Source organism: Trachurus japonicus, chromosome 24, assembly GCF_045865225.1.
Source record: "Trachurus japonicus isolate A0001 chromosome 24, Traja_1.0".
NCBI lineage: Eukaryota > Metazoa > Chordata > Actinopteri > Carangiformes > Carangidae > Trachurus > Trachurus japonicus.
Window position 1 is genome coordinate 26,159,059 of NC_140930.1, and position 25,264 is coordinate 26,184,322.

The 25,264-nt window shown below is 42.3% G+C and overlaps 1 protein-coding gene across 3 annotated transcripts in view; it reads right to left on the bottom strand.

The window, feature by feature from the left end:
• The window catches only part of plcb1l (phospholipase C beta 1-like), a 122,659-nt gene that overhangs the window by 42,355 nt on the left and 55,040 nt on the right, over window positions 1-25,264 (bottom strand). For all 3 annotated transcript variants that reach the window (XR_015035230.1, XM_085770998.1, XM_085770999.1), the window contains exons 4-9: window positions 11,879-12,019; window positions 11,338-11,417; window positions 8,425-8,478; window positions 6,042-6,117; window positions 3,156-3,256; window positions 2,194-2,360 (exon numbers count right to left, since the gene is read on the bottom strand). Coding sequence is in view for 2 of the 3 variants with exons in the window: in XM_085770998.1 (XP_085627124.1) it covers window positions 2,194-2,360; window positions 3,156-3,256; window positions 6,042-6,117; window positions 8,425-8,478; window positions 11,338-11,417; window positions 11,879-12,019 (619 nt within the window). In the remaining variant the exon portion in view is untranslated. The remainder of the gene's footprint in view (window positions 1-2,193; window positions 2,361-3,155; window positions 3,257-6,041; window positions 6,118-8,424; window positions 8,479-11,337; window positions 11,418-11,878; window positions 12,020-25,264) is intronic.

The following is a 25,264-nucleotide window of genomic DNA, read 5'->3' on the forward strand; positions in this document are numbered from 1 at the left end:
CTGTCCTGAAGAAGCAGTGCTGCTCAGAGGACATACTAATATAACCTCTTGTCTTGTAAAGGAAACACTGACTGAAGCTCTTGCCAAGGCTGGTAAACAAACAGTTGGTAATGCTAATACCTGCTGTGTAAATTTAGTTTCAATTTAACAAGTAATAAAATCTGATTGGCACAGTGATGATATTCAGCACAGGTTTGTAGATAAACAGCCGTTTCATCAAAGATTTGCATTTTTTAATTTGAGAAGAAATCTATTTGATATAGCTTCCAGGCCAAATAGTCTGTTCTCCTCATATTAATAAACATCTTCAGTGTGCTAAATCTCACATCGGCACCAGTTGCAGTGCAGGTTATAAACCAATCATTTATGTACTATGAAAGTTGCTGCTTGGAAATGCACCCATGTTACTAACCAATGTATTATTAATTAGGAAACTGAAAACATCAAGTATGTCATGTAATCTGTAAGCGTCATTTGTTTAATGTTGCACACAGATGTAATATTTAACTTGTACGGAGCATAAAAAGTTCCATGATTGAGGACACTGAATAGCTGAATACAAAATATTCATATATTATTCATATAACAACAATATTTTCACTATTAATTATAGCGTTTTAATGTTTGGTCTCATGTGAGGGAAAAAAAATCAACCCTGTGGTTTACTTGATAACTAACAGCATACGGTGTAAAGCCACCCAGTTTGGCACACATGTATAACATGCTTTCCAACAGAGATGTAAATTTGAATTGGCCCGTATCCAACCTGGATGCCTGAGTGGGATGCTCTCCAGTTTATGTGGCTCTCTGACCACTGGCACTTCACACAACATGACACGCCATGTCCAGGGGTGTTGGACTCCTGATGCTTATCTGTGCCAGCCCTGATGCTCCCATACTACACCTTCAGCTGCTTCTCTATTTGCCTTTAGACGCGTGCAGTTTTGTGAGGTGGTTTTTCTGTTTATGCCTCCAGTGACAGCTGCGGCTGGAAACATTCAGGTTGTCCATCTGTCTCATTCTCATGAACTTCATATATTTATTTTATGGATACTAAGGCACCAATGGCTGCCACTTACCTACAGTAGCTATAATAGTGTCTATAACATATGCAAGAGAAAAAACAAAAAAAAACACCATTTGGAAAACATATCCATAACAGATGCCACATTAAGCAAACTCATACAGGCATTCAACAATCTGACAAAATATATTGATGATACAGAGAAGACTCCAACACAGAAAAGTTGCTAATTACTAATAGTTTGCTCGGCAACTACTGCCATCCAAGAAATACTCATATACACCTGTAAACCTACACATTGTTGTTTTAATACATTGACAGATTGAATGCTGGTAGCTGGAATTCTGCTCTCTAGGTAAATCAGCCTTAAGCTCCGTGCTAAGCTAAACCAGCCTGATACTAGATAAACAAATATGATATATATAGATATATCTTCCACCAATGAAATCATTGGTCCACACATTTTATAAGGATCTGTTATAGAATGATACATTTTTCATGTTTCCAAATAGATTTACTGGAGGAGACTAAAGGAAGATAACAAGAAGGATAGATGTCATAAAATACTGTGACTTAAAGAGAATATGTCTTCATGTTAATGTCTTCCAAACTGCATTTGTGTGTGTGAAGGCACACTGTCCAAGTGCTACCCTTTGTTCAAGCTCTCCTGATGCAAACACACACACACACGCAGTAACCCTCCCTCTGTCTCTTTACTCTCAGATTCCACTCATATAACCCTATTCAGGGGTGTGTGTGTGTGTGTGTGTGTGTGTGGGGGGGGGGGGTTCTCATCCTTGGCACACCACAATGTCCCCTTACTTTCTGAGCTTTTTGGACACCAGGCGGCAGGGTTGTCGCTATGGTAACACCCCTGACAAATTTATTGGTAGTGAGGGCTGAAATGGAGGGTTCGGGGGACGAGGGGGAGGGTAGTAGAGTCTTGTTAATGCTGGGAGAGGCCGGGGGCAATAAACAGTAACACAGTTTATCTGGGTTAAATTTCTCCCTGTGTTCACAGCTTTAAAATGCTTTTTTAAAGAATGAAACTGTTACATAAAACAATTTCAAACAGTAACAGAAGCCGTTGAATGTGTGTTATGTGAGTGCGTGCACATAAGCATGTTTGTGCGCCTGTGATTGTGCTCACAGACATTTGAGCCACTGACCTTTCTGTGCCAGCGAAGCATTGGGTTCATATTTGTCCACCAGCAGCTGGACCTGCTCTGGTTTGAGAGGAGGGTAGAGGATCTCGTTCAGACGAGGGTCTCGCTGTTTATTGTTAATGAAGTCTGTCATCTGCTCCACTGTGAGGTACGGACGACTCTTAGCTCCGCTGAGGAGGAGGGGGAGAGAGGAGAGGGTAGAGTGACTGGAGGGAATACAAAAAGGGAAAAGTGGAGCAAACACGGGTTGCTAAGTGGGATGTGTGCGCAAAAAAACGGCATTCAAAAACTGAGATATGAGAAAATGAAACGAGAAGAGGATGATGGAGGGGGGGAGAGGAGTGGTAATTAAAACGGCAGAGAAATGTAGAGAGAGAGCAACAGACGTGCAAAGGAGCAGAGGATAAAATGCTGTGTTGAGTAAATTAGGAGATTTGATTAAAACGCCTTTCATATCTCTGCCTGTTCCACTGAATTATCATCTCCATATCCCCCTGCCTCTCGTGCCATCTCACTTAACTGTGATTAAAATCTAGATTTATGACTTGGAGTGTCCACAGTCATGCTGCCATGCCGGCTCAGCTGATGGTCTGAGTCCCTCGGGGCCAAGGGGCAATTCTGCTCGTGCAGCACGTGGGGCCGCAGAGCCAGGCTCAAGGAGTCACCACCCGGGTCGTTACAACACTTTCCTGAACTAATTAACTACTTCTGATGACTCCAATGGGCAGAAGCAGGTGTATTAAGCCTGCAAAGTCATACTGCTCAATTACAGCTGACAGCCATTATCTAGCTATTAGTCCGAAAACAGTAACAGATGGTTGGGAGAAAAAAAAAAATCTAATTACACACTCACACTGTTTCAAGTTTCTAAAACATCTTTTGGGGGAAATTTTGGGGATGTTGTGAAGATCATTATATCCTGGAGAGGATTCCTCAAAGAAAACAACAAGAAACATGGTTCTTACACATCAGAGAAGATGTGGTCCAGCTCAGGTCGCGAGCAGATGTTGTTCAGAAACATGCTATACACATCTGGAGTGAAGTCTTCCTGGGGGATGGAGTCATTCTGCAGAAGACAACAACAACATGGTCAGACACATTATAGATACACTGAACATGAATGGGCCAGTCAGTGGCCAAGAGTAAATCTGTTCTGTATGGTGTCATTGCATCTTTATTATTTGTGGAGACTTTTCACAGACTGTCAGCATGAGGTATACACCAGTTAAAAGTTAGAAAATTTGCCCCATGTACTGTAAGAACATTTTCATGTATTCATTCACATTTTATTCTTATCTCACAAGACAGACCTAATGTCTCAAGTCAAGTGAACTTTATCTCCAGTAGCCTATATAGCAAAGAATCAGTAGTTGTGTTAGTAGTCTAGTTTGTGCAGCATGACACCTTCTATCATTAATTCTTGGTTAGGAAAAATTTACAACCAACCCCAAAAAAACTCTTGCTCAAGAAGAGCAACAGATAATACTTATTAGATAGTAAATCAAGACTAAACCAAGTCAAAATGACAGAACCTATTTTCATTCTGCCTAGTGTCAGCTGCTTTCAGCCCTTTATCTGTTTGCTTCTCTCCTTCTCTCTGCTCTCATCTACCGCATTTGAATTAACAATAAAATAGTTCTCTGTACATGTTCTTCTGTTTTCAGACAATAAAATGTGAATGAAATAGTGACTCAAACGCAGCCCATTAAGTCTATAATCACTTGCAAGCCACATCCAAGCTGCTGCTCTATACTGCTAAACTCCTGATTTCATACTCAAAAGCATCCTCATTGGGAAAGTGTGTCCAGTCTTTTGACTAAGCTGTGATTTTGGCAATGTTTAAATGTAAAATGATGACTCAGACTCAGAGAGAGTTCACTCATGTGAGCTGCTGTGTATTCAGCACAGAGACACAGAGGGAAAGCCTGACCTCACGCTCATGGAGCAGTACTGTAGTGGTAACTCAGTAAAGGCTTCTCCAGTACACTGCTACATTTGTTGTTCGTTGCTGTTCATATTTAAAGGGATAGTTCAACATTTTGACAAATTGGCCCATTGCCATAGTCCCTATCCATAATTTTCCTGGAGTGCCAGGAAAATGAATGATGTGGTGAATGTGCAGGTCGCAATTTGTCCACCAGAGCGTTTTGGAGTTGTTTGATTGTGTATTTGATGAATTTGATGAGGGAAACCAAGAAATCCCATGAGCCACCGTAGCATGGCTCTGAGCAGCTCGCGGCTCTGCTCCGCTGTTATAAAAACAGCTTGCACCGACAATTAAAGGTAATGAACCTACTTCTAAAACAATAGGAATTATGGCAATGGGCCAGTTTGCCAAAATGTTAAACTATTTAAACAACCATGGTTTGAGCTTATCAAATGCTGTAACTTCATTACTAGGTCAGTGAGTGACATTACGTTTTCACAGCTAGACCTCACAGTGGTGGCCCTTTCAAACACTTGGGACACTTTTGGAGCTTAGTTCTTATATGAGGCCGTGTGACCTGTAGAGAAAATGCTATTTCAGTTTGAGCTTTTCTCCAGTGTGCTTATTGTTAGAGCCCCCCACCCCAAATATCTCTGCACAAGAATAATATTTCACATACAAGTTAAGTTGCCTGCTGTTACACAAAATACATACTGTATCTTCACTCTATGGTGTGACTGTAATACAGACACACATTTTAATGCCATGAGATGTTCTATAGACCTGGCCTCTTCTCTCCCTCTGGAGGTGATTACACATAGTATACATTTCAAATAGAAGTAATTAACAGAGGATAGCCGCCTGCAATTTTCACATGGACTAAAACAAAAGAGCTGTAACCACAGAGGTTACTTATAGAGCTATCAGAACCAAACAGCTCTGATAGAAACACAGAGCGCTGCACAGCAGCAGCATTGTGCCAGCATGAAACAGAGCAGAACCAAAGACTCAGAGAGGAGCGGGAGAAAAGAAGGTCAGGAAAGATGCACTGAGGGAGGGGGGATGCAGGTCAAGCTCCACCGAAACTTAATGACTCATTCTAAAGACCTTGGTGCGAGCTAGGTTGTGCATGCACTTTTGTCTATGAGTGTGTGTTTGAGGGATTAACAGGACTACCATTTAGCTGTAATTACTTGCGTGTTGGAACAACAGAAAATCCCACCAGGCCTTCATACAGCAACATGTTTTTACCTCCCGCTATCTCTCCCACTGCTAATTATGTATAACTCGTTGTGTGTGTGCGTGCATGTGTGTGTGTATGTGTGTGTGTCTGTGTGTGTACTTGTGTATGTGTTCATTCTGTTTGTATCAAAGTCATTACAGCTACAATGTGTCTGCTCCACTGTATGTGCACATGTCTCATCATGTGTTCAGACCTGCGTTCAACAGAATCTTCTCACTTTCAAACATGCAAATTGCTGCTGCTGGAATACAGAGCTGTGTTGTGGGACTGTTTACACCTCTATGCATGAGGGGGCATCTTCTCTCTGGCGATATCTCAGAGAGGTAAAGATAAAACAGCTTTTGTCATCTCTATTGCTCCCACTGGGTCTATTTGTTTCATTACAACCAAGGCTAAATCAGTTCTGAGTGGGAAGCCATGCAGACATCCAGAAAATAAGACTCCAAACAAATGAGCAAAGCAGCAATCAGCTGCTGTTTCGGGAGAATAGAGAACGAGCTCAATAGAGAGAGGACAGACTAATGGGTGGATGGACAGATGGATGGATGGATGGATGAATGGTGAGACTGAAAAAGCTTGGAGACAAAGATAAGAGAGGCAGACAGAGAGAGAGAGAGAAAGAGAGCAGGTTCAGAGAGAGAGGAAACCCAGGAAGATAGTTTCAGTATTTTGGTGTCTCACTCTGCCAGAGGGGAGGCCACAGTTTTCCAGCGCTGTCTCCACTCGCTTCCTGTCTGCAGAGAACATCCTGAAGATACTGTGTGGGGGACACACAAACACACACACACCCTTATGAATAATCACAGAAAATGCCACACAGAGATTTGACTCTGATGCCCTGCGTGTTGAGTTAATCTCAGCTTTTCATATCAAACATATTCATAAACCACATTTAGAAACGGCAAACAGCTGACCAAAGTGATGTACAACATCTGGAAAACACACAGAAAACACAAACCCACAAAAAATCAGACAGTTAAAAAGGAGGAGAGAGATATAAGCAGGGGAGGCCACTGATGATTCATATGTTAGTGTGTCAACATGTTTTGAGCCGTTGATGGATGGAGCAGATCTGACAGATACAGGTGGAGAAAGCCTGGTCACTTCTGTGTTTAAGGTGAGTGTGAGGCACAGTGCGGAGGCTTACATAGGTTGAAAGGTGGTGTGCAGAAGGGCTACTGCTCTAGTAAGTGCTTTAAGGACAAAAAATAATATCTACTGGAATCCACCGCAGAAAGGCCAGGAGTGTTATGGAGCTTTTAATTGAAGGATATCCTGTGATAAGGAAGGAGTCGAAAGGAAGTAATGACAAAAAAGAGAAAGAAAATAAAATCAACTCAAGCATGTGGTGGGTGAGAGAAAATGCAAACCACAGGCTCCAGGGAGAAATTACAGATTGAGAGACAAAAACGAAACGTAGAAATATGAAAAAGTGAAAATGTAATATTATGAAGACACAGCAAGTAAAACTAACACAATCTGCCAGGTTTGCAATGAATGAAAGTCTGTATTCATTGAGGTTATACAGTAATGTTTTCTTTCTGTTGAAACTGTTGTAGAAAGATGTATTGTGTTAAACTGCAATGTTCTAATATTGTCTAGACACACTCTCATAAATGAGACAAATGAAAGTATCTCAACAGAGGTGATTCGTGTGCAGGGATCTACTGAAAAAGCACTCTCTGTAAGAGCTTATTATCAAATATGAATGGTATGTACAACACACAGTGGGATGACTTGATTACTGCTGTTCCCAAACATCTGAACTCCAGGCGAGCACCACATCCACATAAAGACTGATGCTGTTTGTAATTCTTTATGGAAACAATAGAAACCCAAACATGTTTACAAGGCTGAGCTCATAATGTTGCATTCAAAATGTTGTCATTTCTTGTTGTTGTTATAATCACCATCATCATTATCACATCACAGTCTCTTACTTCAAATATTCCATAAACGTCTCACCAGTTGCAAAACTACTTGTTTTTCTCTCATGTAAATAAACAAGAAGACATGTAGAAAGAAAACCATGAAATCTGTGCTATCATTTCTTCAAGTTAAGAAAAACAGTCCTGTTCTGGGCTTTGTGACTCCACATTTTTTAGATAATCCAAGGAGTTTTTCAATGAGTCATTTTTCTTTTGGAGATACATGGTTTCCATTAGACAGTGGCGTATCTGCTTGTCCTGCCTCATCTGTCATTTTGAGTGTGGAGAGAGAGAGAGAGACGGAGCTTCTGTGTGGCTGGGCTGCTGCTCTCTGTTTTATTAGAGTGTATAGGGACAATAAATGTGATTTACTACGGTGAAACCCATTGTTGTTACTGCTACCTCTGGCTGTTTGGGTCTGTTTCCGCTGGCCATAGCCTGTTTTAATTACATGCAGAGGTATCCATGAGCAGATACTGTATGCTCAGTGGGAGAGCGGAGTCAAGCTGACATTAGTCAAGCTGACATGTCCTCCCAGCTAGGAGGTTAATTCCCTAAACGGCAAGGAGTGTCTCTCTGCCTCTCTGTGCTGACACCCACTGCTTTCCTCTGCGGCTCTGAGGGAGGTTATCGCAGAAGTTCACTGTTGCCCGCCTGGGAGCTCAACTTGGCTAATGGAGATGGAAAGAGTTGGATTTTTCAATGAGCTGATGACAGATGCCAAGATAAGTGAAACGGAAGCTAAACTCCTAAAAACTGAGGAAATTCTCACAACTGGAGCATTTTTAAGCTGAGGGCTTGTCTGAGGCATGTCACACACACACAAACACACACACATACACAATAAGGGTGGGCTCTTGAAAACTAGAGGAAAGGACGGCGGTTGATATCGTGGAGCAAGTTTTACTGCAGTGTCGAAGAGTGATGGAATGAATCTACAGTAAGACGGATGTTGTGGAAACAGAAGGGAGTGGCAACATATTCTAATGAATGCAAACGTACAGTATAGGCCGGGAATGTGAGCACAGTGAAGCGTATACATGCTGAGAGCAGTGATAGAAAGCGGAGGAAGCTATGCATTGATCAAAAGAGCGGAGCGGTGGCAGGGGAGGGAGGGATGAATCAGAGAGACTTACTTCTTGACGGGGATTCGCCCCTCAGGGTTGAGCTGCAGCTTCAGCCGAGTGTATCTGCATTGGACAGAGCACACGCCTTACACAACATGTAATCAACAGTTTGTCTGTGCAGCGGTACGGAGTATGTTTCCTTTCTGTGTGTGTTCGCTTGAGTTTACATGTTTCCCTCATGTTCATGTCTGTTTCAGGAGCAGGAGAGGAAAATTCACATGCACGGCTGTAGTGAAAAACACACACTTATCAACACAACACCCACCCACCGACTGCATTTGTAGAGTTTGTGCACACCATGAATTTTGGGCTGGGCTCACGTGACATGTTAGAACTGTGGCTAATCCCTGGAAGTCTTGCATCGGCAGCACGGAGCCATGCAGCAGCAGCAGCAGCAGCGCGGGCAGCGCAGAGCGGGCTATAAATAGCTCGGCTGCAACAGGAGCCATCATTACAGGCTGGGCCTTAAGTAGCTGCTGGCTAATAATTAATATCCATTACAGTGTCCACTTCATAGGGCAGGCCGGCCGCCACAGGCAAAGTCACCGACCACTGTAATGGTTAACAGGGTCAGACGAGGCTCTGGATGAAACTGTTTTTTTTCTCAAAAAAAAACAGGAGGAAATGTGAGGTGAAAACCGGTGTCGGACAAGAATGAGCTGGTTGACGACAGCTGACATCACAGAGGCTCCATGACGGTGACTTTTGAAAAAGACAGAGAAAGGGAAAGGCAGGGGAGAAAGGGAAGAAGGAAGGAAGAGTAAGGTGTTTCTCGATGCCCTCATCTGCCTTACAAGTGCCTGCATTATTCATTAAGACGGGAGGGGGAAAACAGATTACTTGCATCTGTCTCCTTTCATGTTTATCTCGCAGCTTTCTCCTTCTCTCTCTAACTCCTATCTCTGCCTCCTTTCTCTAGTCAGTTCTAACTAGGAAGGTCTGTTTCCTTTTAACCTCTGCTAATTTTTTTTTTCTGCAAATCCACTTTTTTTTTGCATGGAATAAAATGTAAAACATGAACAACAAAGCAATAGTAAACTATGCAAATATGAAATTCTCAGTTTTCTAGCACAGTGACAGGTCATCCAAGCATATCTAGTTCCATTTCATATAAAGAGTTTACGTATTTTGTTGCATTGATTTGAAAAGAACATCTTGTAGGCAGCAGCCTGGCATTTGAGGACACATGGGCTCTGATTTGTTTCCTGTTGCCGGGAACACTGCTCGTCTACGCTGAGTTGACCCCTGGAAATGTATCGCCGCCTCAAGAGCCAGCGAGGAGGATTAACCACATGCAGAGAAACATCAACATCACTTCAGGGATGAGGCCTCCTCGTGCTGCAGCAGTGGTATGACAAAGAATCGCCTTATTTGTAAGCAAGCGGTGCACAACAACTGCTGCTGTGAGGAAGCAGCATGACTGCGAAACCTGCTCTGTTCGATTCTACGCAAACTCTCTGTGTACTATGTGGTCGATGGCCACTTTTATTGTCTCATAAGTCAATTAGCCTCCTCGGGGGTGTGAGTTAATGGCTTCTGTTCACTGATAAACAGCGGACAGCTGCGACTTGTCATCAAACAGAGCCCTGCGTATCCTCTGAAAAACAATACTGCAAATTCATGTTCAAGTTCACTCCACACCAGCTTCACTCAGTCACTCGCTGCCCAGATAAATCAGCCGTACACCATGGAACAGTGTGTTTGCTCCAATCAGATCAATACAAATGTTGTGCTGTATGCCATTAGACAGAGTTGTTACATACAGTAGGATCAGGGATGGTCTGACGATGAAAACTGCCTTACTGGACCATTGATGAGGGAAATGAGTGGTTTACATAACTGTCTGGAACTGACGAGTGTGGCCCCTCTTAAACATTTTGACCTTTTGTTCGAAGGGATAGTTCAACATTTTGGCAAACTGGCCCATTGCCATAATCCCTATACAGCAGGAGTAGGTTTGTTACCTTTAATTGTCGGTGCAAGCTATTTTTAGAACGGCGGAGCAGAGCCGCGAGCTGCTCAGAGCTACGGAGGCTCATGGGATTTCTTGGTTTCCCTCATCAAACTCACCAAATACACAATCCAACAACTCCAAAACGCTCCGTAATGTAGCTCTGAGCAGCTCGTGGCTCTGCTCCGCCATTCTAAAAATAGCTTGCACCGACAATTAAAGGTAACAAACCTACTCCTAAAACTATAGGGATTATGGCAATGGGCCAATTAGCCAAAATGTTGAACTATCCCTTTAAGGATCTGCTGACACTGATCTGCCATTATGTCATGAATGTGACAAAAACATTATCTAATGCACAATATGACTGCATGTTCACTCACATACATGCAGTCACACCAACACGGGGGCAGACAGGCCAGCTGAGAGGAACAGTCGAGTGCATGAAGCGACACATTTTTCCAGCTGTTTTATTTATCCTCCTTCCTCCTTCCTGCCTGTTCTCCCTCTCCTTACTCTCTCCATCAATGTGATGTGCAGTGCCCTTTATAAACTCAGACCCTCAGGCTGAAAAGCAACTTCTTACCTCCTCTATGTGTGTGCGTGCGTGTGCACAGTGTTTATGTGGGTTTATGTGTGGAAGTGTCTGTGTGTATGTTGCAGGGTTTACAATGTTTTATAGCACCGTTTTTGGGCTTACATGTATATTTCCAGTTGTCAGTGTGTGAAGCTGCACTGTGTCCAGGAGAGCGAGGGAGCTCATCAAGCTTTACACAACATCCCTGTTGTTTCAGTTGGTTTCAAATACAATTAGTTACTGATGTGACGCTGGTGAAGAAGACTGACATGATTTTGCTTTCACCAGAACTAATTTTCATATTTATCTAAGAGATTGTAGATTTACATTTTTTTGTGTGACTGTTTGTATCTCTGTGTGAGTGAGTGAGTGTAGGTGTGGCATGCTGACCTACCCTTTCTCAAGGCAGGCCTCTCTGGACATGTTCTGCACAAAGAGGTTAGATGCCAGTGTGAAGAGCTCTTCAGCCCATTCCTGCAATGAATAATACACACACACACACACACACACACACGGTACTCAGTCATAAAGCCATAAGGAGACACAATGATGATCTGAATTAAGAAAACAGTTTCTGTAACATTTTAATGTCACGTTAAGACTTGATCCTGATCCAATAAAGTATGTCCTCGTCTTAAGTCAAGCAGAAGAATAAAAGGGAGCTTCATCACCTCTTTAAGAATAAGGAAGTCAAATACTGATCACATTGTTGTTTTTTAATTAACCTTTTTGTCATTTAAAGCTTTTGTTTCAGCACTCTCTAATATCTAGGGGATCAGGTAAAAACCTTTCCAAAGTCTTTTCAGCGAACACAATCAACACTGATCCCACAGAAACAAAACAAACACCCCAGTTAAAACAGTGAAATGCTCAAAGTTGGAGCAGCAAAGTTTTCACCCGACAACTATATACCTCTATAATGCAGCTTTTTTTACCTTTGCCGTCTCCTCTTGGAAAGCCATGAAGTTCAGGTAGGTGATGTTGACCATGTCAGGGCCACTCGCCACCGTCAGCATCCTGTTCTCCATCTTCCCCGCCAGGGTGCTGACATCCAGTAGTTCACGCAGCTTGGCCTCCTAAATAATCAAACACACACACAAACAAGACACGTCACAATCAAGCTCACATCAAGCAAAATAATAAAATCAAAATTTGTCACAACTCCATCAATGGAGAAGGAAACAAAAGACATAAAACAGAGTGTGGTAAAATACATGGTACTCTATGCTGTTTTTATCTGGAGGTGACAGACAGTTACTGCTGTGTGTCATGGTGTTTTGGTTTAATGCTGTTTCACAACAGAAATTGCCCTCTGAATGCAGCAGACTGAAACAAGACCTGTCAGCATCTTGGAGTTCAGGCATCGTCTGAATGCTGATGTGTGTGATTAATGAGAGGTCGGTTGCCTGAGGCCGACAGAGTGAGGAGGCCACAGTCCCGCTGGATCATATTGTGACATGTTAGACCCATATTAGAGCCAGCATGGATAAATACAAGCAGCAGACTAGTTCAGCATTATGATAGGAGGTGAGGAACTATTGCCAGAAGAAAAAAAAGTACAGCATGTAGATTTCTAATAAGAAACAGCAACAGCAACAAAACCTCTGCAGGGATGTGGTGTCACTTTCTATCTCTGACCCTATGACAACTTGCCAAACCCTGAGAGCTCACTGATTTTCAGGCCTTGCTTGTTTTTAAATGTGAATAACATCCTCTAGTCTCATCATATTTTCAGCTTAACTGCGGAGGATGAGCCTGAGAAGAGCAGCCAACACGCAGCATTACCTTGTGACCAAGCATAACATCACAAGACAAAATGTTTCATTAAAAATAATCAGTGGATTCACTCGCCTGGAGATATCCCATGAACGCACCGTTCTTGCACAGCGTGCTTTCACGAACATCGCAAATCCATGAGAAGAAATTATCTCCACCTTGAGCAATGCGATTTTCAGATTGAACTTTAATTCCCTGTATCCTTCTTTTCATCCAACAAATTCAGCAGGTGAAATGAGTCTGTTGTCTGCTGTAACAAAAACACTGGCTGCTGGCCACACTCCAGTTCACACGCAGAAAATCTCACATTAATTTGTAGTCAGACCACATAATTGTCAGAATAAAACTAAACCAAACTAATTTTAGCAAATACACATTTAATCAGCTCATCTTTGGTGCAAATCACATAAGAAAACACTCTACAATGCCACTGAGGTGTAAGAGAGGAATAGCAATCATCTTTTTCCTCTCCTTTGCAGCCCAGTACGTTAGCAGCATACAAAATGGTCGCTCCGGCTTAATTAACACAACAAAAAAGCTCTGTAAAGGATTTTGCAGTGAAAGCAAATGAGCTCCCACTAATTCAACCAATCAAACAAAGAGCATTGTGTCCTGTGTCACGCTGATAAATGTCCTCTACACGTCCCTCACGCCCCCCAATCAAATTGTGCGGCTTAGTGGCGCCCATTATTATCACACTGAACTTTTCTGAGGCAATGAATTTCCCTTAGTGAGGAATCTCTCCTCTGACAGCCTGTCTGTCTGCCTGCAGCCACAGCTATATGACACTGGGTGGAGAACTACTTTCATGAAAAAATATGCCTTGCTATGACTTCACGAGGAAGGAATGAGTGATAAATTACTGCATACAGGTCACATTTGAATATAGATATGATAACATCAAAATATCATTACTGTTTTATTATTAGCTTTCCAGTCATTGATCTCCAGATAGGACGCTTAGGGTTACAACATCCTAAGCTTGACCACCAATCAGCTGGATACAATGAGAATCCACTGCTGTCAAGGTACGTACTGTAATCTGAACGCTCCCAGTCCTATCAATCACAGCATAAAAAGACACTGTCAATTTGCCAAAATACACAATGCTAAAATACCCTTTGAGAGATGCTTTGGCAGCCTTCTGAAGATGAAAGGCTTCTGAGAATAAATGAGACAACAGTGAGATGCATATTTCATCTATTACAGCGCTTGAACGTCAGTGCAATTTGATGCTGTTTTGATGCAACTTGTAGCCATTAGCTGAACATACAGCTCATCGTCTTGTAAGCAGTCAGCAAAGGGCTGATCTAGGAGGGAGCTGCAGGCACATCCACTGGAGAAACATCAGCACTTCTAATGGGAAAGGACTTAGTCAGAGAGAAATAAGCTGATGTCAAGGAGGACGGCCCTGCTGGACATGAGGAGAGGAGAGAGGAGGAAAGGGGAGGAGAGGGGAGGAGAGGAGAGGAGAGGAGAGGAGAGGAGAGGAGAGGAGAGGAGAGGAGAGGAGAGGAGAGGAGAGGAGAGGAGAGGAGAGGAGAGGAGAGGAGAGGAGAGGAGAGGAGAGGAGAGGATACATAAGGGATGAAGAAAAGTAGGAGAGGAGAGGAGAGGAGAGAGGAGGAGAGGAGAGGAGAGGAGAGGAGAGGAGAGGATACATAAGGGATGAAGAAAAGTAATAACTATCTTTACTTGTTAAAAAGTGAAGCTAAACAGAGGAGCAAAAGAAGAGAGGAGGGGACTCTGCCATGTGAGAGAAATGCAATTTGTGCTGGTGCATTGTGGGAGCTGTTGGAGGCATGCCCGAGGTCCCAGTTACCATAAAGACGGGGGATTTAGAGACAAACAACCGAAGGGTGGGGGTAGGATGAGATTTGGAATGATGGTGTGGTGGTTGCGAGCACAGCTTCCCGTTTCACAACATACTTCACTGTGAGAGCCCAGCGTCTAGTATTTCCACAGTGTATGCATGTGAATGGTGTGCCGTGCACTTGTGTATTCATGCTTGTGGGAATGTGTTTATTCAGGCATACATGGTGCATGTTAGCAGCTGCAGAGTGTCGGTGAGGGAAGTCTTCTCAGTCACTTAGCATTCAGGTGGAGCTGCAGCCTGAGGTAATTCACAAACTTCCTCTTCCTGCCTTGTAGTTTGTCACAAGGCTGTACCTGTCAACAGCCATGCACTCAGAGTGTGTCACACTCCGGTGGGCACAAGGGAAAGGATTTAGATTGGCAATGGGAAGTCAACCACGCCTCAGGTCATTAAACCTGCAGCAGGGCAACTGTCTAAACTCTCTCTCACACACACACACACACAGATTGTAAATGCACACATCCACTTAAAAGGACACATTGATAAAACTTACTTCACACGCGTGTGTGGGCATGAACACACACAGGGATATCGGATCAAAGAAAATGTCAATATGAATGATTGATGATGACCCACCTACACACAGGCCACTCAACACCTTTGCCTTTAACTGTGATGCAGTGTTTCTAAAAGTATCTAGGGACATTATAAACCTGGGACATTTCCTCTGTCCCACAGTGATCAGCTTCAAGGAGACAGCTGGAGGACTGCAATATGAAAACTGTACTTCAGCAGAATTAATGGGACTTCACAAAAGAGGCATTGCGATTTTTTATTTTTGACAAGTACTTGTGACTATGTTTCCTGTTTTTGTCAAGTGCTTCCTTAAGAAGAAAATGAAAAACAGAACGTGCTGCAGTGGTTGAAATAATTGATTAGGTGTCAAGGACAGTTGCTTTAATAAGTGAACAGTGCCTCGTTCAAAGAAGGTGCTGCTGGTGGACAAATTGATGTAGAACGGTTTCTTCAAAAGTCACGAGAAAAGTGCTTTTTTTTCTCCTTAATGTACTGAATCTCACAGGACACACAGTTCACAGCACACTGCATAAAAAGAACATTTGGGTTGGTTTCTTGAGGATTGTTGCACTTTAGATGACCCTGCAGCTCACACTACATATTTTAAACACAGACCTTAAAGAGGGGGGCTGTAGTGTATAGAGGGATAAACATTAGTGGAAACAAATAATACATGGTGTAGTAGGATTTATAAAAGCCAGTGATTCCACACCAGGACACATTATGGAAACATTTATAAATGTATTTCCAAGATGATCAGTAAATATTCCCGATCATTTCAGAAGCCTATTGCTAAAATGGTTCGTGTGCCCCACAGCTAGTTCCCCCTGGGAGACAATAACCTGTGGCACAACTCTGTGAAGACACATGCCATGTCACGTTTAACATCAAAACAACCAAATATAGGCTAGCTGCAAACAAACAAAGGTAAATAGCCCAAATGTCCAGTTACTGTTGCTCTGAAAACTACATCTGTATGGCGAATGTCCACAGATCCACCACAGCCTCACTGTGTCTTTTGTGGTCAAAGCAGAGAGGTTCTTATTTATTTTTTGTTTAATTTGAGTTCAAAAGACCAAAGATGCAGAATTATTATTCAAAATACAATAAACTGTAAGTGTAAATGTCTTTGTACAAATTAAAGAGAGCAATTAAAATGATTTTCATTTCATAATCTTGTTGTTATGTTTTATATGACCACTTTTGGAGAATCATCAACATGTATGAGTGAGGGGGGACTCATGATGTGACAAATAGGCTCAGTGGGCACACCAGACAAAAAAGGCTGGGAACCACTGATACTGTATAAGAAATATAAGCCATTTGGCAGCTGGAGTAACAAGTCCTCATCTGATTCTACTGTGTATTACTCCTGACCTCATACTTCTACATGCTCCTCATGAATTTATAATCTCTTCATCCAAAAAAACACCTGATTATGGACCTCCCAGCCCTGAGAGCCACAGGTAGAGCTAAATGTAATCTCACCTCATGAGCCGGACTGATGAAATTTACAAATGCAACTTTGGGATGGGGATCTTAATGTACAGTAGGAAGCTCTAGCAGAGCAGAGAAGCAGTGCAGGTTAAGAGCAGGGCAACAATCCTCCTGCTGCTGGCCAGCCTTGTTAACTAACAGAGCGGCAACACGCTGCTGGTGGAGCAGTAAAAAGCCTCAGGCGCTGAACAGGAAATTATAGGACATCCAGCTGGGGGTTATGTGCTCATTGTGCCACACTAATACTGTGCAGATGCATGTTTTTGTCATTTGTATGCACCTGCAGTATGAGTGGGAACAGATATACACTGGGGACTGGATGATGATCCACCTTTAGGTCTATTACCTGTATGTCAATTTATTGTCTTGTGAAGCGTTTGTGTGTCGTGTGTGCCTGCTAGTGCTGTTACATGTGTTTCTTGTTTATCAGCCGGTATGAGTCAGAGTGCACACCCACAGGAAAACTAATCCTAAAAAGACCCTCTCTCTCTTGGCGATACAGTCATTTATTTAAGAGGGCAACGCTGCATCTGCAGAGCATGTTTAAAACATTAGCTACATCATAACTTACACAGACAGAAAGCACTGAAACATTGATCCCATTAGAAGAGAGAGCCCCATCTTTCTGGCCAAGCTGAAGCTTAAAGCTTCCTGGAAATGGCCTTCCTAATCATCCCCATGCATGCATGTGCACACATGCACGCACACGCACAGGGAAGTCACAAAAAAATCTAGACATCACATTCTTCAAGATACCTCAAGCTGCAGCCTGCACACACACACGTAGATACACAGTCACATATGTTTTATCTCTTCTCACACTTGCCCTGCAAATGATGCTGGATGCTGCATGAGCCTGAACAGCAACAAATACACACACACAGCACTGAACAACCCTGTGGCATTTCATCTGAATGATAAATAAGCAGAGAAAAAAGAAGCCCCCCCCCCAAAAAAAAAAAAAAAACAAAAAAAAACTCAGTGGCCTCCAAAGCTTTTCACTGTTAAATGTCTGGCAACTGTTCTACTCCCTCACTCTGACCTGATCTATACAGTACATGGTAAAACCTTAACCCCTGACCCCTGACCCCTGATGCTGGTTCAATCTTTAAACATGTCACCTTCAAATCAAATGATTTCCATTATGAAAGACATGTGGTTATATGAGATTTAAGAGTAATAACCGGACTCACACACAGACACAAACAAAGGTACCATTGGTCCATGCTAGGTCTAGGCTCGACTATTGTAATGTGCTCTGTTCTGGTTTAATTTACAGAAACTCCAGCTGATACAAAATGCCACAGCCAGCCTTTTAACAGGTTCTAAAAGAAACAAGCATATCCCTCCAGTCCTTGCAGCCCTTCACTGGTTAGCTGTGTCTTTTAGGATAGATTTTAAGATTTTACTACGTGGTTTAAAGCCCTAAATGGTCAGGCTCCAGCATCCATATCTGAACTTTTATCTCCCTATGAGCCTGATCGCTGCCTGAGATCCTCCAGCAAGGGCCTACTTTCGGTCCCAAAATCCCATCTTATCTCAAAGGGTGACCGGGTCTTTGTACCCTTTGACTTTGGAACTCTCTCCCCTCGGATCTCAGGCAGGCAACCTCAGTATCTTCTTTTAAACCCCTTTTTAAAACTCACTTTTATCAATCGGCCTTCTATTTTCCTACTGTAACTTGATTGTATTGTATTTGTTGCTGATTTTATTGTACTCTTTTTTAAATTGTCTGTGTTCTATTTGTTTATTATGGTTTTTAATGTGAAGCACTTTGTAATTTTAATTTCGATAAGTGCTATAGAAATAAAGTTATTATTATAACAATGCTACAGTTCACAGCCTCACAGTGGGGAGCTACAGTATGGAGCGTTCCTGCTACAGGGGGACACATTAAAGCTTTTTTCTGATCAAACATCCTGTTTGATACAGCCTCAATAGCAGCAGCCTCTCAGCAGCAAGTCCGCTCACAGTGCATGTCTGAGGTTTCTTATATATCAAACCACCTCAGCTTGAAAATTTTGTTGCGTATTTCTCTATCTCGGGGTGAAATTCAGTCACTACACAGTAATTTATGTGTAGACTTTGGATAAGCCACAGCTAAATCACAAACAAATGCATTGTAAGCACGATCAAAGACCGCCAATGAGAGCAGGGGAGGATGAGATGGCAGGGACGGGGGGAATCAGAGAGGGATCAGGACAGAGTCTTTGATTCTGGGGCATCCATCTCGCTCTGCGCCTCTATCTGCATCCTGCTCTCATCCCCTCATCTGCAAGGCTCACTTGTCTCCGCTCCGTTGTTATTATTCTCCCTCGTGGTCATAATTCATTTGAGCACCGAGTGTCAGTGGATGCAGACCACCACAGTTTCATGAGGCGGAGAATTGCCCACAAGGCCAGGAGTAAAAGGTCAGCGCTTCATCAGTCAGCTGTCAGGTGATGCATCACTGACCACAGAATGGCACCAAGTGTGTGCACACTGGGCTTTGTGTGTGGATGCATTGCAATCATAAAACCATTCTCAAAAAATCTTGAGTGAGGGTTTGCTACTGGTTAAATGTGCCAAACTGATGCTAATTTTTCAAAATGATACAGTACTTATTTTCCTCTAAGCCATCTGGCTCTTCTTGCTTACGATGCAGCTGTACTGGCAACTCTCCATCAATGAAGCATCAATAAACACAGCTATGGGTTCAAGGATGCTGAATAGTGTCTACAAGCCGGTGTAAAGGCTGTATTATTTGAGAAGATGTTAACCCTCTTGAGCTCAGTATTTTTCCTTTATCCTGCACACGTTTGATCGAAGGGTAAAATAACATCCTGATCAGAGGAAGGATGGCAAAGCCTTAGCTCATTATTAACTCTCCACTGGAATACAATTGCCAGTGGTGGTGTGCCATTGGTGCTCATGCATGGAGGCACAGGTTGAGAAAATGTGTGGGTGGAGGTTGAAAGCTCATATGGACTTAACAATCCCTCATTCTGACTCTTCAATAGGGGCATTTCATTAACCCCAGAAGCAGTGAGACATGAAACGAGAGACGGAGGGGTGGACAGGGTGAGGATGGAGAGCGCATATCACACCGCTTCCAAAATGCCAGCACTTCAGCAGTAACCTGCGCTGACAGCCAACCATTTTCATGTCTGGAGGATGTGGCCTAACGTTCACACCCGGTGCTAATCACCCCGTGACGCACGGTGGAATTCAGAAAAACAGACTTTGAGAAACACACGTTATAAAAGAGCAGTTATACAATGACTGATTTTCTCATTTTGTCGACACCAGCTTATTACGGTAGATCCTCTATCTGATCAGAGTTCCTTCTACTTCTGTCAGACAGTCATTATGTCTGCCGTTCAGCTAGATTCCACACTTAATGCAAAAGATGTAAGAAAGGAATTCATCAGTGGAGGTGTGTTTGATGTGTTGCAGAACTGCATCTAATCCACTCAGTCCACTGACTAAATCCACTTACTCAATTCTCCTGTAGCAGTAACCGACCAAGTAGAATCTCTCGCTGTAGTTTTGTATAAAAGTGATGATTTCCTTTGTCACATTCATGTCAGATGAGGTTGTCCAGTGAAAACATACTGATAACAACCACAGGTATTCTTTTTCCAATTCTGTGCAGTTCATTCAACACTTAATCTAAGAGCACAGATGCATGACATTGAAACCCAACACATGGTTTTGAGAAAGTTTGAGAGAAAGACAAAAGTCACCAGCCAACTATCACAGAGTTGTGATAGAGTGAAACAAACCTGCTGATGTCTGATAAGTTACTGTTGACAGCTGTGCCTGCAGCCTGGGCCACAAAATGGCAGAAACCCCTAATTCAGTCTGCCAGCCCACATATAAAAACTCTTGACATCTTATTCAGGCTGCTGCGATGTTGAGAAACACATTCTTCTCTGGAAATATAAGGAATGTTTGACAGAATTTGACTGCAAAGCCCTGATAACTAAATCATCTGATTTTACAGTCGACTGGCAGACACTGTCACAAAGGATCGGCCACGGAGGACTTCTCACCACCTCTGACGTTTCCTCTTGCTGCAATAACTCATCTTCTGAGCTGAATACGTGTGTGTGTGAGTGTGTGAACATACAACAAAAAAAATCTCATCTACGACCACAACATAATTGAAATAGCTTCAGTGTTTCACAATCACTTTAAAGTAATTTCCGATCATTTTTGGAAATAATCTATGAATGTTTTTCATTTTGTGGTCAACATCACCACAATATTTCAAAAAGGATGTGAAGAATCTGTATTGACCACAGGGCTTTAAAGAGCAATGCTCCAGAAATGGGGAGGAAATTGGACAATCTTTCTGAGAAATGTGCTTTAGCACCAAGGTAACATGAGAAGCACATGAGGAGCTGACTGCACCAGCTCTGATAATATGCAATGAGACAAAAACTTCAGATAATACAAAGCTTTACAGAACAATTAAAGTACTTTTTACCATGTATAATTTACATGTTTTTTCTAAATAAATGAAAGATACATACCTTTATAATTCTCAACTAGGGCTTGGTGATACGACTTTGAAACAATATCACCACATTTCAAACATATTAAATAAATGAGCAATAACTATGGTGTTTTTGAGCCATGGACCTTTCATACTCTGCAATGTGATCGTGTTCCAAGTGATAACACAGACTGGTGGTGTAACCTTTGGTTGCTCTTCATACTGCATTCACTACTGCTGCTCATGACTGGTATGTCACTGTTTCCAAAGGTCTTAGATTCTGAGCATCCTTCTGTGTGACTTTTCTAATTAAAGTGCAAAAGTGATATGTTTAAAAAACCAACATCTATTAGAGTGGATGTAGCCTAAAGCTCACAAATGGACCAATCCACTCTCTGCCCCATTCAGCTGGAGCTTTATGACTGGAGATGAGGTTGTCTCTTTTTTAAGGGGACAGTTTATGAATGCACTGGGGAAAGTATTTACCGAGCTAGCAGGTCACAGTACAATGTTTTGCTTTGTCTTACTGAAGCCTAAGATTCAACAGAAGGCAGCCATAGAGAAAGTAGATGCTTGCTTCTCAATTAACTTTAAAGGGACACTATGCAAGATTTTTTACCTTAATTAAACAGCTTTGGATTAATTGTGGTGGTTAAATAACTTGTTACGGGGAGAATGGAGGCTCTCTGTCTTTCGTCTAAGTGTCTCTTGGCTGAAAACCAACGAGATCTTGTCTCGTGAGAAACATGGATTGCTTTGCGACACTACCACACAAACAGGCCCAGTAATGCCTAATCTCTTGTAAACATTATTCACCTCGATAGACATCACTTTACAGATTGCCTTCTTGCAAGCTTCGTTGAAAACATGGTCATGGGGGAGAGAGGAGGGTTAGCTGGGAGTTTTTGCGACAATGAAATATTATGCACTCCGAAAACTGTAGGGGGAGCTCCGGAGAGAAAAAAAAGAGCAACCAAAAGAGCAAAAAAAGTGCGTGCATAGTGACTTGCATAGTTCCGCTTTAAGGGTGAAATTGTAAATACTCTTCAGAATGACGTTGTTATAAATAACAGCTGTTTTAATCCATGTTCACAGAAAGCCTGCCAGCATGGATTAGAAGAGAACATAAAAGCTTGGAGGGCAGGACATAAGGATAATTATACAGAGGAGACTAACAACATCTTTGTCACCGAGTCCCTTCGCGCCTCAGTTCAAGGGAATGTAACCTGCATAATAATCTCTTACGAGGAAATGGGTTCTGTTTGCGGCAGCAGGACGAGGCTGTAAATTTTACACGTGTTACAGCACACACGAGGTGTTGTGTGATACAAGTCTGGGTCACAGTCTGTGGGAGAGGCAGTTCCAAGGAGCGAGAGAGAATAAACAGAGAAAAAGAGGCAAGAGGACGAATCACGCTGTGTGTGAATCACTGTGAGGGAAAGATGGAGAGACAGAAGGGGCAAGGGGCAGGTTTGATGAGGTGGAAGTAGTCTACCTGGCATGCTCTCTTCCTCTCGCTGGCTGCGCTCACATTGGGCAGACAGAAAAGCAGAGGCACAGTCAGGAGGGCGCTGACCTCAGATACACCATATGAACTTCAGCAGGAGAAAAATAATCAACCGCTGTGACTCACCAGCTCAGCACTTCTCATTAGAACAAGCGCTCAACAAAACCGGGAACTAAGTGGCATGGGAGCCAAATAGCTGAGCTGGCAATCAAATCAAACACACAGTTCACTTGCTTTAAGTATTTAATAAAGGATGATGAGCGTGTTGTGTAATAAAATGATACACTGCCAAAAATATAGACATGAAAATTCATGATATTCCTACATATCAAATACTCAAGAAAACATAGTTCAGTCCATGTGTTACTAAACCTCACCAAATTTAACACTCGTGTTGCTTTCGTCAACAAAAATTATGACAAAATATCATCATCAATGAACCTTTATCATGTGATGAAAACAAGACAAGATGCAACGTAAATGGTGGTCATGTGATGATAACTATAATGAAATATATAATGCAATATTGTTGATGAATAAAAACAAGACTAAATGTGGTTTACAAAATAAAAACTTGGCTAAAATGTCTCTTTTGTCTTATTTTTGTTGACCAAAATGAGACGAGACGAAATAATGTTATAACGTTTAGTCGTGTTATTATTATTTTTTGCAGTATTTCTGTTTCCTAGGCAGCGACGTCACTTCCTCAATCTGCACTCGCCGCATTATTTAGAAGATGCAGCTGCGGTGGGTTAGTGTGAACGACAATTTAAGAAACAAAGTTACTGTAAGTCTGACACAGAGAAAGGGACCGATGGCCGGCAGCAGGGGATCGTCAAACCACTGAGACAACACGAATGACACGCGTATGTGACTAGCGTGTGTGTGTATTTGTTTGTGTGTGTGTGTGTGTGTGAGAAGAGAGAGAGAGAGAGAGAGAGAGAGAGAGAGAGAGAGAGTAAAGAGGGTTTCTCAACTGACTATAGTGTTGAGCAGAGCATCTTCCATGTCTGGAATGGATGAAATGGCTTTGACTAAAAGAAAAAAATGGTATCCTCTATCTATGCTATACAAGGTCATTATATAAACTGGGTTAATTACATTACTAGAAAGAGATTTAAATCATTGACTAAAACTAGACTAAAATGTTATCAGTTTTCGTCGACTAAAACTAGATGAAAATAGTCATGGTTTGTTCTGACTAAAATAAGACTAAAATGTTCAGACTTTTAGTCGACTGAAACTTGACAGACCGAAAAGAGCATGAACGTGACTAAACTACTAGTTTGACACAAAGACTAGACTAAAACAACACTATTTAACATTAGTTATGACAAAATGGGTTATGGTTATGGGTTAAACAAAAATCAAACCAAGACCACTCCATCCTTGTACTGAAGAAAACAGTAGATGACACATGCCAGAAAAACAAGCTGGAACAGTGTGATATCACCTAAAGTCACCCATGTCAGACTCCAAACGTTGCTTGTTATTTTTCTCCTTGTGCCATTTCAAAGTACTTTTTCCATCCCAGCATGCCCCAGGTATTCTGGTCATTACTCCCACCCACTCTCTGTGACTCATTCGCATCAATTAGCGAGGTGGACGGAGCCCATTCTGTTTAAGCTGTCCATCAAGTGGCAGTCTTTCAGAGGTGGCACTAAAAACCGCTTCCAGGCACAAGAAACTGGCAGGTACATAACTACAGTAATTATCCTGTAATCGTACAGAAGGTCTAATTCAGTACAGAGAAATTGCTAACAGCAACCAGTACAGATACAGAACATCATACACCACATCCATGTGCGTCTACGAAGGCACAGACGCACACACACCCACACAGGGACTATTGAAGTAGGTGCAAACACACAGAACAAACACACTCCTGACTGGTGGAATAAACATCCACATCTTTAATGCTTTCTTGGGACAGACACACACTTACACCTGTTCTATTTTGTATTATACTAAGACCTCTTAATACTCTTTGGTCTGAGTGGATCGAACACCAAAAGGGTCAATAAAGCTTTCAGTTCTCACAAATATGAGTATTTCTGTAAAAGCTAGTCACATAGATTATTTGTAACTGGAGAAAGATGTGAAACTCTGTGTGACAAACATTGCCAGAGCTGTGATTGATTGAGCATGTTGGGAGCTAGGACTCCCAACAGGACAAATGATTTATGCCTCAAAATTTCAAAAATCCAAACCATGGAAAATAAAGTTGGGGCTCACAAGCTTTTTTCAGTACGTGCACTTCTGGGTCTCCCCCGCTGTTTGATGAGTCTCGACAAGGAGCGATTGTTCTCAGACTGTGAGGGAAGCTCTGCTTCCTCTAAAATGTCAAACAATAAATGTTCAGATATGAACTGCTGTGTTTACATTTCATCGATTAAATATGCGTTAGAACAGGTGAACCTCTCAGATGAGCTCATTCAGAATCAGCTACTTATCTCAGGTCGACTGATGTGATCTACTCATATATTCCTGTAGCGTCTCAGTGCATTAAACCTGTTGAAGCTCAGCGTCCATGGACTTCAGAGGGGTTGCAGAGAATAGTTTTTTTCACTGCAGTGAAACATGATGGTCATTGAATGAATGCTGTGATTCTGTCCTTCCCATGGACACTCAGCGTCTCTGGGAGTGAACGGAGCAGTGGGCGGGGCCTG